This window comes from Panthera tigris, chromosome F3, assembly GCF_018350195.1.
Source record: "Panthera tigris isolate Pti1 chromosome F3, P.tigris_Pti1_mat1.1, whole genome shotgun sequence".
In the NCBI taxonomy this organism is placed as follows: Eukaryota; Metazoa; Chordata; class Mammalia; order Carnivora; family Felidae; genus Panthera; species Panthera tigris.
Genome location: NC_056678.1, coordinates 6874293 through 6890036, shown reverse-complemented (window position 1 = coordinate 6890036; position 15744 = coordinate 6874293). Strand labels below are relative to the sequence as shown.

The following is a 15744-nucleotide window of genomic DNA, read 5'->3' as shown; positions in this document are numbered from 1 at the left end:
GCGGTGCAAACATATCTCATACCTGAGGATCCTGTGTCTCTGCATGAAAATCTTGGGTGCTGATCGATAGGAGAAAATGTGGTAGAGAGCCTAAAATAGTCACATTCTCAAGTATGTTTATGTTGCTGTAAATTCAAGGCAGATGGATGAATAGTGAGAAGGAGTAGAAGAGGAACAATCATTTGAAATAAGAGAATGGCAGGAAGGGCAATTCAGTAAAATCCTTCCTTCCATTAAACAAAAAGAAAAAAAGTCATTCCTAATTATTGACGGTTTACTGTGATGTTACACTAGGTGCTCTACAAAAGCTGTCCACAGTTTACCCCGGTTTACAAATGAGGCAACTGAGACCCAGAGGAAGGAAATTGTCTGTGAGAGGCGAAGCTACACTTCAAACAGGTTTACCTGACTCCAAAGCCTGTGCTGTCTCTACAATACCTCATGGTCTTTCTGCCTCTAAAAGAGACAATGGTCCTAGTGGACCCAGAAAAGCAGTGGTATTAGGGGGCCTGTCAAGACGCAGTCCGGTAGAGTCCTGAGAAGTGTTGCCAGGAACAAAAGTCACTGGAAAAGTAGCAGAACGTTACAAAAAGGCCACAGGGGGACAACAATAATTGTACCTACAAGAAAAGAAAACGTACAGCCTCTTGCCTGAGCGCAAATAGAAAGTGATGGTGAAAACTGAGGAAGGTAGTAAGTTCCTAATCTGTTCTCACATGCTTTTGACCATGTTCATGCTTTCCATTCATTACCACTCAGTGGCAGTGAGGTAAACTTTGTGCCACCAGATAGCACTGTCACAGCCGGGCTTAGTGCATACACGTCACAGTGTGTTTGTTCCTTTTTCAGGCCGTTTCTGTGTTTCTCCTTTCTGTTACCATGGCAGTATTAACGTTATTGATCTGGGTGGAGCACAAGGGTGTTATCCATGTGTGGCACAGGTTAGATTTATTAAAAAATCTATTTAGGGGCGCCTGGGTGTCTCAGTCGGTTAAGTGTCCGACTTCGGCTCAGGTCATGATCTAGCAGTCAGCGGGTTCGAGGCCCACGTCAGATTCTGTGTCTCCCTGTCTCTCTGCCCCTCCCCTGCTCATGCTCATGCTCTGTCTCTCTCAAAAATAGCTAAACATCAATATATAAACGTATATATATTTTTTCTTTGTCGGTCACCCAATATAGAGGGCTCTACTTAATGCAATCATAAAGAGGTACAATTTTTTTTCCCACAAAGTGCATGCTTTCTTATTACAAACACCAAGTTTGTGCAGTGAGCCCTCATCTGCATGGGGGGTCTCTAGGATTGGCAGTAGACGTTGGTCAGTTTTCCCCGAGGCTACAGCTGAGAGTGGGATCGGTACGGTGTCAGGAACGGTATATCCGAGCACACTTAACTAGCAATGTGACTGGTCGTCATTGTAAAGCCCGGAAATATCCTCTTGTCTGAAGGTTGACGCAGCCCAGTCTTGAGAAACACCTAACTGAACATCTGAACACAGACGAAAGAGGATTCCGAGGGGGACCATCCCTCCCTCCATTTCCACAAGCATGTCCAGTGGGGGTGAAGGGCACACATCCATTGTTGAGTCGGGGGCAGAAGTTCGGGGGTCACTTTCTTTCCAAGATGTCACCGTCACAGATAAGCTCCCAGTTTCCAGCCTCCCTGGGGAGTTTCCCTCCTGTTTCCTATTGGTATGCGGTCCGCCCAGCAACTTCCCGCTGTATCTCTCAGGCAGTTGAAGTCATTGACCCCTTAGCCTCGGCCTTCCAAGCTCACCTGAGGGGAACCACAGTTCCCAGCAAGGCGCTGCCTGTTGTATCTTATTGCTTAATTATTCTACCTATTTAATGCCACTTAGAACATTGTCAGCTGTTGAGAAAGGGTAATTATCACTAGTCAAATGAAAAACACTTTTTTGGCTGCCTTACGGATACACATTTTACTGGTACCTTGATACATAATGAAGCCTGATAGCAAAACTTTTGCTTGTCTCTTCTTCAAGCCACAGCTGTTTCCCTGCTAAATTCATCCCATCTGTCTTCCCTTCCGTAAAGCTGTAGGCAGTATAGCATAAGTACAGAAGCAGTTCAGTGCTATTTTGGATAAACATAGCTGAAATTTGAATCTTTGCCATTTGCGATGCACACATTTTGTTTTACTGCTGTAAAGAGAGCTGTCAAAATACAACTACATGGATAATTTACTAAAATACAGTCAAATATAAGGTTGATCAAAAAGAAAGTGCACTGGGTCAGCCTGCCTGTTCCCAGCTCTGCCTGTTCCCTGCTCTGAAAGGTGTCCCCGCCTCGCGATCCCATGAATGCTGCTCGGGGAAGGCGGCAACTCTGCGGTCTTTGTTTTAATCCCGCAGCGTGGTCTCAGGAGTCAGCAGTTCCTTCAAACTGTCTGTGGCATGACTAGCAGAGTCCTTGAGAGGCTCTAGAAGTCCATTTTCTTAGTCTCCAAAAAATTTGCATCGATGGGAAACATTTTTTCTTTCTTGGCACATCCAGTCAGATTTGAACTACATTAGCATTCTGCTGTGTTGTGAAATGGATTGCATCGAAACCTTTGTTACCAGTCAGGCAGTACATTTTATTTCCGTATTACTCTCTTTCAGGGTTATTGGTACAGATGAGTGTACTGTCGTATCTTGTTGGCTCATCAGTAACTCACATTGCTTTAGAGTCAATGGAGAGGTTTTCTTCAATGAAGTCCTCTTTCTGAATTCTAAGACCGCTCACCTGCACCTGGGCCCTCCCCTTGCACACCGATCTACTGCTTTCCTTACCCATGTGCCAAGGTCTTTCTGGAGGTGCTGAGGGGCAGGGCCAGTATCTAATCTGCTTGGGTAGCCACCGTGGCCAGAGCTCATAAAATGTAGTTGGAAGTCTGTTTAAACAAAGCTTACCGAATCGGGTCACGATGATGCCATCATGAGTGAGTCCTCGAGCAGAGATTTAACTTGCCTCCCCTCCACCACTGAGGTTCCTCTCCCAGCACTTTCCCAGAAGCGTCTTTGCGAAATTTCCCCAGATAGGGATCCCGTCGACAACTACATGCAACCCCCTGGGAGTGACATCTTCTCTGTCTTGTTCTCCACCATTTCCCAGAAGCCGGTAGGGAGTACGTTGTAGGTGTTTGGTAAATACTTGCCGGGACAGGTGAATGTTGTGGTATTTTCTTCACATTGCATTGAAGTCCCTGCCTCTCAGTCACTGGAAAACACCAGCATCAACAGCGTGTATGGTACTTAAACAGCTTTAGCAAGATCATATGCTGCATCTCCAGCTGCTGCCAGTGAAATTGTTTTCCTAGAAAGTCCCCAAGGCCTTCTCTACACCAAGGCATTGCCCTCTTTTTTATCTAGCTTTCTTTTAGCAAAAAAAAAAAAAAAAAAAAAAAAAGAAGTCCATATTCTTCAGAAGCAAAAGCAATATGACCTCCACAAATGTAACTAATTCTCTACTCCAGCTGAAGGTGGAGATGGCAGCTTTTGCCAGTGGTTCCTTGAAAGCCATCTCTATAAAAAGGGTGATGTGACTGTGATGCCATCTGATTTCAGGCCAGTCGGTGCTTTATAAGCATGGTCTGTGATGCTGTTATTACAAATCCTATTTTCCTTGGGGCGCCTGGGTGGCTCAGTTGGATGAGCGTTCCACTTTGGCTCAGGTCACGATCTCACAGTTTGTGAGTTCGAGTCCCGCATCGGGCTCTGTGCTGATGGCTCGGAGCCCAGAGCCTGCTTCGGGTTCTGTGCCTCCCTCTCTCTCTTCCCCTCCCCCACCACTTACACTTTGTCTCTCTGTCTCTCTCTCTCAAAAATAAATAAACACTTAAAAAAAAATCCTTCTTTCCTTCAATACCTGCCTATGTCAGGTCCTGCGCCAGACATTGTGGCTGCCCGTGAGAACCATCCCCTGCTCACAAAGGGCTGACCTTTCTTCCTGTAGACAGTTCTGATGCACTGTGATCAGAGCGATGATGTGGAACACGGGAGAAGGAACATATAGGAGGAGATCAGATAGGGCTTTGTAGAAGGTGATTCTTGACTCTGAAGGAGAGCTGGGTATATGCAGAGAGTAAAAAAAGGCACTCTTTCTAATAATATTCTTTGGATTCCACACTTTGGAAGATCGGTTTAGACTTAAAACCCAACATGAGAAGCAGCACATGACTTCTGTCTGACCTCCCTTGTATTCCCAATGTCAAGACATGCTTCTATGTCTTGTTCTTCCTGGTGGCTCAGTCAGCTAGCCTGGAGTGTTTGGCTGTCCAGCTCAAGACCGTACTGACTCAAGGACTTCTTATGATGCCTGTATGGCACAATCCAATCACAGTGCAGGTCTCTGTGCAGATTTTTATCTTGGGAGGGAGAAAATAATACACATAACACAAAATGTTCTCTAGGGTAACATTACTCATTTAACTCAGCATATGATGAGTTCTGTGAGTTTTTCAGTAATTCATTGACGCCTTCTCCCCATCTTTATGATAATTCTGAAGCCTATGCTTTTGACTCCATTCTCATGGGAAGGACTCTCGGCCATCTGTGATGGGAAAGAAAACAAGACCATTCTGCCACATGGGCACATGCCCACACAGGATATTTAAAAAGCAACGTCTCCGGGAAATACCTGTCCATGTAATCAATCTGAACTCTCAGTGTTCCTATGAGCGCCAGCAGGTGTAGATGGCTCTTGTCTGGAGAGAAGGCTGGAAATAACCCTTTATTCAGAACCCTGTAAAGAAAGTTGGTTTGCCACGGTCAGATCCTCTTGACCCTACGTTGCTGACAAGGTCAGAGAAAGTGCTATTCCTAGAGGGGAACGGAAGTGGCTACCAAGGGTTAACCTGGCCCTGATTGACACTTGATCTTCAGAGTAGTATTTATTTTTAGACACTTCAGTATAAAGCATGTGGTACTGGCACTTAAAAGAATTTTTTTTTTTTTTCCCGAACATTGCACGCTTAGGCTTTTCCATCATACTAACTGCTTACAGGGAGCTTGCCCAGTTCCTCCCATTCTCTGGGATGGGTTGGTCGCATGTTGTGAATTTTAACATTTGCATCTGGCTCTTTATTTTCACGAGGGGGTCACAACCTAGCGATTTCGTCTTGTGCTCAAGTAAATGACTACACACACTGAGTGGATTCACCTAGCTAGAATTTGATCTGAACGGGACAGACCAATGGATAGTTGTCAGAGACTGTCCTTAACAGTTCCCTGCACCAGTAAGCCTGCTACCACTTAGTTAACTGAGATGCCAGGGAATTCCAAAAAAAAAAAAAAAAATCTAATTAATACACATTATTAAACATATTTACACACACTGAACTATTTCAAACCAGTAATGCTGGAATAAAGACAAAATAATACTGTGTATTTACATAACACCATAACACCTTTCACTAGGAAACTCTCAAGTCTTCACTAACTTACTATGCCGCACTGCACCCCACGAGGTGTGTCGGAAGTAAAGGTAGAACGGTACCAAGTGCTAACGAGAGGAGGGAAGCACGCGTCTTGTGTAGGGTGATAGAGACTCCTGGGTGGCCCCAGGGCATTCAAGTTCAGGTCACCCCGTGGTAAGGTAGCATCACAGGATTATGGATTTTAGTTTCCTTCTTTATGGTGTTGCTTTTGTTGTGTTTCCCATCTAGCCTGAAGCCTGTGCTGTACTTGAATTGACTGGAGGGATGAGCAGAAAGGACTGAGGCAAGCCTACCCTTGACCTTGACAGTGCCCCTTAACCTGGTCACTTGGTCTGTTGTGTAACTTTCCCTAGACCCTGCCAAATAGGATTTTCTTCATTTTTTCCCCTTAGTGGCAATTTTTTTTTTACTTTTTTTTTTTAATGTTTATTTATTATTGACAGACAGAGAGACACAGAGCGTGAGCAGGGGAGGGGTAGAGAGAGGGGGAGACACAGAATCCGAAGCAGGCTCCAGGCTCTGAGCTGTCAGCACAGAGCCTGATGCGGGGCTCGAACTCAACAAACCGCGAGATCATGACCTGAGCCGAAGTCAGTTGCCTAACCAACTGAGCCACCCAGGTGCCCCAATTTTTTTTTTTTTTTTTTAATCAGAGTGTGACAGTCTACTTTCCAGAAATGCCTCAAGGCAGCCAGACACATGTTAGTCAGTGAGAAAGGTGTTGGTGAGCCCTGGTCTCCTCTGGAAGGGTCAGGGCTGATGCCATTTCCAGCACCTCCCATAACAGGACTGGCCCAGCACAGCAAGCACAGAGAACATTCCAGGACTTCTGGGGAGCACCTGGGGCAGACCCAGAGCTGGATCCAGTCGAGAACCCATGTGAACACAAGAATATAAACAGACCAATGGGAATAGTGAACTATGCATTTAGATTTTTAAATAGCATACATTAACATCTTGGAATGAATTTTGCATTTAATATTCCATTGCATTTCCAGAAAGTTTAGTGCTGGAATTTAGTATTCATTTGGTTATGCTACACAGTGAATTTATTCACCTGCTCCTTTGAGGAAAAGAGGAACTTTCTCTCTAGAAGTCTTTCTCACAGGAAAGCCTTTATTTTGGCTTAACCTCTCAGATTTTTGGATAATTTAGGTGTCACAGATAAACCCATGATAGGATAGCTTTCAGACACTATAATTTAAGTGTCTCTGAAATGTAATAAATAGAGCTTTGTCTGGGTTTGGAGAAATAATGTTTTCTTCCCAAACAGCTGTTCATTTGTATTAACAATTTTCTCTCTCTGGAAAGGCAGTATTTCTGTTTTATATCCAATCTTGTCTCCTTTCTATCACGTTAGCTATGTTCACTCCATTGTGGCAGTGTTTTTAATATCCCTGAGCACCGTGGGCTGATGACAAAGCTGACCTCAGGGGCTTCCAGAAGAGAAGCTACTACTTGTTTTTCCCTAGCTTATTTCTGGTCAGACTGTCCCTGTATATCTTACTGGGGCTGGCTGATTTCAGTGCCTTTTCGTTTCGTCTGAGACCATTTGGAAAAGCCATTTAAACACCAAATGCAGGATGCACAAATCTATACAAATCTATGCCCCCTTCTTCAGTTGGCAAAGCCAAAGGTCTTTGGTTGTTCGTTTTGGGGCCCCTAATTAGCACCCAAAGAGGCAATTTCTGAGGCTGTGATGAAGATAGTCATAGCTAGCTGTGAGGTCTGGCCACAGGGGCTACTGAAATATATTAGATACTGGCCATCCCCTCAAAGAGGTCACGCCCAATGGGCCTACACTAGACCTTTGCACACGGGAGAAAGAAAGCAGAGAATCATGGGAGTGAGAACACGAATATAAAATAAAGTTTCCTAACAATCTTGTGAGATGGACAGGTGGGACATGTATGGTAAAAATTACATTTTACTTTGAAGTCATCTGGTTAGAGAGAGGCTAAATATCACCAAACTCCCATGGCTGATAGGCTGAGAATCAGACCCTTTCCTACTTAGTGTCTCTGAGAGTCATCATAGGGAAGGGTAGTTAAGAACGTGCCTTCTGAACCCAGATGGCACGGCTTCAAATACCTGCTCTGCCCTCTTCTGTGCTGTGTGATTTGGGACGAGCTACTTAACGTGGGCCTAAACATCTCCATCCATAAAATTATGACAGTTGTGTTACGTATCTCATGGGGTTAAGAGGATTGCACGAATTATTACACAAATGTTCAGAGCAGTGCCTGGCACACAGCAAGGACTCAACAAACGTTAGCTATGTGCATTGCCACAGCGCTCAGCACAGGGAGCAACATGTACAACCTGTAATCAGAGCTCGTGAACATTAAATAGGTCTTCCCTCCACCTTTAGCGAAGTTAGAATGAAACAGGGTTTTTGTTCTCGTGCTATAACCCAGGACTACTGCAGCCCTTGTAATTAATGAAGGGCAGAACATTCACAATGTCGGCCTCTGGGGAGTACTGTCAGGGGGACGGACGGTTAATATTCAGGTCTCCACCCCTGACAGATCAGAAGTGCCGCCTCATAACGACGCATTCCAGAATACTCTAGAGAGGCCTTTGAGACTCATCTCCTTTAAGTTTGAAAGCGTGGGGGCACTTGGTGCTTATACAGCGCTAACTTCCCAAGTAACACATCTCCGTTCACAGTCTATTAAGCTCAGACCCTCCTGGAAACTGCTTTTGACTGTTGACTGGAAATGTGACCAAAGATTAATGAATTTGGAAGCACTGAAGTGATAGAAAAGGTATTTGTTTGTTTGCTTGGTTGCTTGGTTAAAATCCTATTCTGTTTTGAACTGAGTTGGAGTCCGCGGTGAAATTAGGAAGCTGGGGGATCCAGTGATTTTGGAAATCAGTCCAGGTCCAATCAGGCGAGGGGGATGCGAGGAGGGAGAGAGCAGAGGCCGGAGAAAAACCCACCCCAGATTACAGTCCCCAGATCCCACTGGCCCAGAAGCCAGAGGAGAGTCTCGGGGACACCTCGGGGCTTTGTGTGTGGGGGTGGGGGGAGCTGTCTGCTTGGGCACATATGTGCACCAAACCTCCCTTTGCTCCATGCCAGCATCTGATCAGCAGCCTCCAAATGTTCTAGCATCCCCAGCAGATCATTTTGATTCAGAAGCCTTCTATTGACAGTTAACTTTTATTGAAAGACTATTGTCTTGATAAGAAATTTCTGACAACTTCAGTGATGTTGGATTCCAAATATATAATGACAGCTCTGATGGTGTGTGTTTGTGTGTGTGATGCATTCAAATGCTCTAAGGAAAACTGCTCTAATTTTTCACTACGTTGGAGGGGGCACCCAGCGTTCAGGCTCTGTGCAAGTGCACATAAACACACATGATACTTGAACCACGGACCCTATAGAATTTACTAGCATACATGGAAATTCGGTGAGGACAAAGTTGTTTTTTGTTTTGTCTTGTTTTGCTAGGAGGCTGTCTTGTCAAATGTCCAGTAGCTTTTAGTTAAGTTCCACCCAAGGACAATGTGGTATGGACAAAGGAGCACCAGATCTTAAACAGAGAAATCTGGCTTTCAGTCCTGTCTTAGCTATTTTATAGCTGCCGTGGGGATCGTGGGTTTAGATGACAGACCTGGGATTGTGTTCTAGCTCTCCACTTACTATGTGAATAAGGCAAGATATCAGGGGCATCTCTGGGCCTCACTTTCTTGTCCATAAAATGAGGATCACAATAGTAGCCATAATACCTTCTTGAAAAGGTTGCTAATAATGACTTACAAATAACTGGAAAAACACTTAGCACAGTCACTGCACATAGAAGACTCTCAATTAATAATAATAATAATAATACCTCATACTGTTTATTGCTTTAGTTATGTTATTATGGAATCTTAATTGCCTCGTTCATTTGAAAGAAGCAGCACTTCGTATATTCGGGGCCGTTTTCAGAGTTAGGTGCGCTCGTGTATGTGAAAGCACTGTGCATATGCTCTGAAGTACTTTTTTAATGTTTATTTATTTGTTTTGAGAGAGAGAAAGCCAGCATGAGCCGGGGAGGGGCAAAAAGAGAGGGGGAGAGAGAGAGAACCCCAAGCAGAGAATCCTGACACGGGGCTCCATCCCACGACCGTGAGATCATGACCTGAGCCGAAATCAAGGGTCAGACACTCACCTGACTGAGCCCCCCAGGCGGCCCTGAAACACTTTATTAAAAATAATAATGACGATGATGATTGTACTTTCACTTAGTGAGGATCTCTAAGGGCCAGGCATTTTACATGCTGTCTCTAACTCTCCAAGTAGTCCTGGGAGGTAGTAGAATCATTTTATATTGGAAATGAAACAGGCTTAGAAGAATTTGCCTGGGACCATGCTCAGATTTCAACGTAGATTTTTTTCTTTTAATTCAAAGTTGTCATTCTACATAGCTGCATCTCAATGGTAACAAAGCAATTGTTAATAATAGGTTATTGTTCCTGTTGATAATAGAATCAGGCTCCCAGCATCTAGTCTGTGTAATCATTGAGTAGTATAACCTGCACTGCATGTATTTTATATTAAAACATATGATTTTTATACTTACCTGGCAAAGGAGATACCACGATCAGCGAAGGTGGTTTTCCCAGGGCAAGGCTTATCCATTGCACTCCGGATGCGTTGACCCCTGCGATTTCCCCAAATGTGGGAAACTTGACTGCACAATTTGTGGTAGTGGGTGACTGCATTCGCGCTTTCCCCTAGGGGGGACAAATGTATGAATTTGACAAAATGCATTGAACACACACTCACAGACTTACGTGTGTATCCACCCATGAAGCCCGAGGCTATGGAGGAAGTTTCAGAAAGGAGGAACCTGTCGGCAAGATCTAGGCAGTGGCCTTGTGGTTGGAAAACACGTGCTATCCCCACATCCCCAAGGGGAATAATTTGAAGGGCATACTTTTTGAATGGCTAAGTTCTGATACTTTCATTATAATATTCAATGCTTTCTTAGTCACTCCTCATGTTTTTGCATTTCAGTTACATGAATTTTCATTCACATTGTAGATTACAAGTAAATGGAATTTACAGTTTGGTGCCCCCGTCAGCATACTAATTTGAACTAGTTTATTGCTCACCAGCTGACAGTGGTCTGCTCAGGTGGGCAGCCTGGAACCCGGGCATATCCTGAGGGGACGTGTCTGTGCAGAACACCTGGAGCCTACTGGACTTCATGAGATCTGCATGGTTTTGGCAGTTACTTTTTTTTTTTTAATTTTTTAATGTTTATTTATTTTTGAGAGAGAGTGAGAGACAGAGAGACAGAGCACTAGTGGGGGAGGGACAGAGAGAGAGAGAGAGATGCAGAATCTGAAGCAGGCCCCGAGCTGTCAGCACAGAGCCCCACACAGGGCTCGAACCTACGAACCATGAGATCATGGCCTGAGCCAAAGTCAGATGCCTAATCAAGTGAGCCACCCAGGCTCCCTGGGATTCAGCAATTCCTCACTGCAGGTTTGCTGAAGTTTTGCTTTTTTTTTTTTTTTTTTTTTTTTTTGCTAACCCTTTCTAAGCCTCAGTCTCCACAATCTATTAAATCAAAATAATAGTGCCTGACTACTTAGAGTTTCCAAGCAGATAAAGGGATATTTCATTTAACGTCCTCAGCACTTAACACGGCATCCTTTTCCACCCTTCTTTGACTTCTGAAAGAAAAAAAAAGGGTCTACTTTTGCAACAATGGAATATTCGGTTTGCTTTTTTTACCATCCCTCATTTGCACGGACTTGGAAAACCATGCGTGGTCAGCCAACACATGGATCAAACAAATTTACAAGGAGATCAGAAATGGCTTTTCACCTGTGACTGAGTGGTGCCACCAGTGGGGGTGTCCCATCTGCAAGAGGGCTCTCTGCACCAGTCCGGAGGGAATATCCCAGCTGTCCCTATGTTACAGAGGCTAGACCAACTGCCCCTCACCCCCACTCTGCAGATTTTTGCTCCTGAAGCTGAGCGCCCTGGCCTCGATCACTCACATGTGTCTGCCAGGTTTAACTTTTAGTTTGTCTAAAAGTTAGTCTTTCTGATTCCTGGCCTGATAAAATATTTTAGAATACTTTCCCAGTCCCGCTCCCCTCCCCCGTCCCCCACCGCTCTAAGTTACAAATGGCCAGATTTCAGTCATCAGGAGAGTCGAATGTATTATTTTTTTTGCAGCCTGTCTTTCTGGGGGCCGGATTCCAAGGAGGCAGCCCGTGGGCTCACAGGCCAGGAGAGCCAGGATTTCAACAGCGTCAACAATCTTTGCTCATCATACAGAAAAGCAGTGTGTCAGTGCCGGCTCATTAGCATACAGCCGCGCCGTGCTTGCTAACAAAGCAGGCTCTGGGTATCTGCTGGTTTCTCAGATTGTCGGTCTTCCTTGACCAAAAAGAAGAGGAGAAATAGCTTCAGGCAAGGGTGCCGTCCCTCTCCCGCGGCCAGAAAGCCTCCCAAGGATTCCCAGAGGGAGAGCTTTGAAGTGGTTTTCAAGTAATCAAGCTCTTGGGAAAAGGAGACCAGCCACCCTTTGTTTTTCTAATCTTGTTCTGAATCACGACAGGCAAATAAATCGCCATGTTGTCGAGTTAAAAATGAGCGAGCCCCGAATAATTCCCGATCATCCCTTTAACAATTCTGTTTAGTTAGCAGGCTTCAAAAGAAAGAACTATATATGGGCAGAGGTACGCCTGCGTGCCCCGCGCGGTCTGTCTCCCGATCCCTCTTTTGTTAGGGGGATGGAGGGGAAGGAGAAACTTACAAGCAGATGTGCTGCTAGATCTACAGGCTTCTGCCAACCATATGGCATCTTAAAGAAAGATGGTTGGAGCGTCTGGATTAGCAAAGAGTCGGGATGGGAAGCCATGTGTCGTGTTGGTACAGGCAGTTGTTTGAGCTCTCTCTAAATGGCTTCAGGAGATTGTGTAATGGAACAAATGGTCCTGGGAGCCCGGGAACAGCCTTGCCGCTGCTGGATAGGCAGTCGGCCCTCGGGCGGGAGCTGTTTCCCTTTTTCCTCCCCCCTTGTGGCCTCTCCTTCTTTTAGTGTTCTTCCAACTCCGAGAATGGACTCAGAACTTTTCCACTTAGAATTTCGCCCTGGGCTCTCTCCGCCTGGATGTCTGCCTGAACTCTCTCCTCTCCCTTGAACCTGGAAGTGAACGCTGGGGTCCTGCTCCAGGTCCCCTCCTGCGGTCCCTGCAGGGGTCCGGGCCGACAGAGGCCTTTCCCAGCTCCCCGGGAGGTGTACTCCCACCACAACTTCCAGAAACCCCAAGAGATGAAAAATCTTTAATCCCTTAATGGGTCAGCTCAGAGTTTTATGTGGTCCCAGGTATTGACCACCTGAGACGTGCGTGCCCCTTCACCCTTTTGGATCTCACGTGTGCCACTTAAAAGCAAGTTGTACTAATTCCATAGCAGTGAATTCTTTGGTCTTTTGGGTCATGCATGCCATTAACTGAGCAGGACTCCATTCCCTGATACGAAATGCAAATATAAGTTCAAGACTTGAGACACTGCGATACTGGCACCGTGTGGGCAGTATTTCATCTGGGGTCACGTTCTCTGTCCGTTCTTGTTTTGAGAAACTGAGGCAGAAGGGACACCTTCCAGCCACAGCAAATCTTTGGAGCTGTTCTCTTGGCCAAGCTCTTTGGACACTTCAGCTGCGTTCTGGGGCAAACAGATCTTTCTTTGTGGCGATGCAATGCCTTTTGCTGCTAGCAAGTTGGGTCGGCCTCCTCAAGGGAATGGGTGACCCACCCCCAGGCGCCATGATGTATCAGATGCCCTGATGTATCATGCATTGTAGTCCACGGGAGGCGCAATGAGTAGCTGAGGCAGTGAAAGAACTGGCTGATTTATCTGACCACGTTATCAAAGCAGCAGCCAGTCGGGTCAGTGGGAGTCTCTTGTGGGTGCCTGGTTTGTGCTGCGTGCCATGGGAGCAGAGAGCACTGAACAGCAGCATCTCCTTTAGGGTTTGAGCTCGCACCCCCCCCACCCCCCCACCCCGCCCCATCACAGGCAGTGAGCCCAACTAGCCCCAGAGAATGGGAGCAAATAAGAAGTGAGAGCCCAGGTTAAAAGTGAATGACCTCCCCCCCACCTCAAGAAATGAAACGTAGAGCGTGTGCAGGACTGGGCTGGCAGTGGGAAGGAAGAAAACAGCGTCCCAAAATCTGAATATGTCTTCAAACTGTCATTGTTTTTATGTACTTGTGGCTGAGGCAGATGATTTTCACTGTCTGACACAAGGTCATCTGAGAATCACTTGGAGATCATTACCAATTTCTTTCATAAATAACTCCTTTCTGCAAGGATACCAATGTCACCCAGTTATTTCAGATGAGGTGCTATTTCATTTTTGTGAATTCTTTGTATTAAAAAATTATTCGTGGGGCGCCTGAGTAGCTCAGTCAGTTGAGCATCCGACTCCCTCTCAGGTCATGATCTCACGGTTCGTGAGTTCAAGCCCCGCATCGGGCTCTGTGCTGACATGACAGCTGGGAGTCTGGAGCCTGCTTTGGATTCTGTGTCCCTCTCTCTGTCCCTCCCCTGCTCGCTCTCTCTTTGTCTCTCTCAAAAATACACATTAAAAAATTTCAGAAAAATTATTTGTATCTCATAGACACAGGTTTAAAACACATTACTTTGACCCCCACCCCCAGGGCTCATTTCATGCTGAACATGGGGCGGAGGTGGGGGGCAGTGGGGGAAGTATAATTTTGATTGTTATCTCCCAATTGGAAGAAATTACCACTTTAATCCTTTATACCATCCAAGTGTACATGGTCCCAAATTTGTCAGCATTAGAATTTCTTGAAACAATGCAATTAAACTGCAACATATTTCCTAACATTCTTAATTAAGACAGTAACTGAAAAATGTAGATTAACAGAAGTTACTGTTTTTATCAACACATTTTCTTTCTTTCCCGCCACCATCACATCCCCCTCCCCCATCCCTTTTTCTTTTCCTTTTTTTTTTTTTTTTTTTTTGCTTTAAATGTCTGATGTCAGTTTCGTCCACATGTACATTATGCACATGGCACCGAAGAAACAAAGTAAAAAATTCTCTTTTAATTCTGAGCTGCATGCCCAACGCCACATGCACTGTCTGTTACATGTCGCTTCTTATGAGGTTCATGCTGGGAGTTTCTTTTTAAAGGCAAAGTGTTTCTGAAGGAAAGAGTTCAGGTTGCGCAGATTGTGTTAGAAAAACCTCACTCTCTCCGAGTGGAATTAATATACTGATTGTTCCGTGCAGGCTCAAACTGGCAATGTGTGCAAAAGTTCAAGAGTATCTGGGAGTGGAAATATGGAGGAGAATTTGAGAGAGTGAGCGCACACAAAGAGATGGGAAGTGTTGCTGGAAAGTGAAATTAATGGTAACTTTGTAAGCAGGCAGAGGGAATGTAAGTATGAACAACTGTGCAGTAAAGGGTCCTCAGGCTTAGAACATTTGTGCGGAATCAGAAAGCCCTGATTCTCATGGCGCATTTTAGGATAGGTCATGAAAACCAGTTGGGTTATTGGAGGACAATGGGGGCGCGGATAAAGCGCTGTCACACCCAGCACCTTTTAACTCGCATTTCTTTGAGGTCTTCAGGTGTTGGGCCCTTTCAGTTGGGTCACAGGAGAAGCTTAATCACTAACCCAGAAACCGAAGCGGGCCGTAATGGTGCTTCGGCCTGTCAGCCAATATTTTTTTCCTGGTTGGTTAAAATCTTGAGTGTCCAGGATGATCCACAAACGGTGAACGTTTGGTTTACACGTAAGGAATTAAAAGGTAAGAAAAGCCAGTAACAATCACGCGGCACCTTTCCCATCACAAGGAAACTTTTCCCGCACTGCTCCCCAGGGAGAAGGAGACGGGGACGGGAGCTTGGAGTTAATGAGCCTTTCGCCCATCTCCTTCGACTGCCACGTCGGCTTAATCCTCGCCGTCCGCCACAGCCCGGAGCCCCGCGGGCCCCGCGGAGCCGCCCCGGCCGCCCGGCAGGTGCAGGCGCCTTCCCGGGACCCCCCTCCCGCGGGCAGCCGCGGCGCAGCCCAGAGGTCGGGGCGAGCGGCCGCGCGGCCCGGGGGTTGGGGCGGGGGGGGGGGGGGGCGTCGGCGGGCGCGGTGGGGGGCCGGAGCCGGGCGCCTCCCCGCCCGCCGCGGGAGGGGCCGCCCGCAGCCCCGGGCGCGCTCGGAGGCGGCCTGAGAGCAGGTGCAGGGGCGCGGCGGGCGCGCTCGCAAGTGGCCAGCGCGCGGCGGGAGGCGGGCTGCATCCCCGGGGCTCGTCCTGAGCGCGC

General features: G+C 46.3%; 1 protein-coding gene and 1 non-coding gene across 8 annotated transcripts in view; both read left to right on the top strand.

Moving 5' to 3' along the window:
- SDCCAG8 (SHH signaling and ciliogenesis regulator SDCCAG8) overlaps positions 1-15744 on the top strand; it is a 251378-nt gene that overhangs the window by 211556 nt on the left and 24078 nt on the right. Inside the window, exon 17 of one of the 7 annotated variants that reach the window (XM_042976938.1) lies at positions 11622-11997. The exons of 5 other annotated variants lie outside the window; for them this stretch is intronic. In XM_042976938.1, coding sequence (XP_042832872.1) covers positions 11622-11778 — 157 coding nt within the window. In that variant the 3' untranslated portion in view covers positions 11779-11997. Of the gene's footprint in view, positions 1-5662; positions 5773-11621; positions 11998-15744 lie in introns of those variants that run through there. One more of the 7 variants, XM_042976942.1, reaches the window with a different exon arrangement.
- LOC122236065 lies at positions 10001-10165 on the top strand. Its single transcript, XR_006214271.1, has one exon. It is a non-coding gene; the product is annotated as a U1 spliceosomal RNA (small nuclear RNA).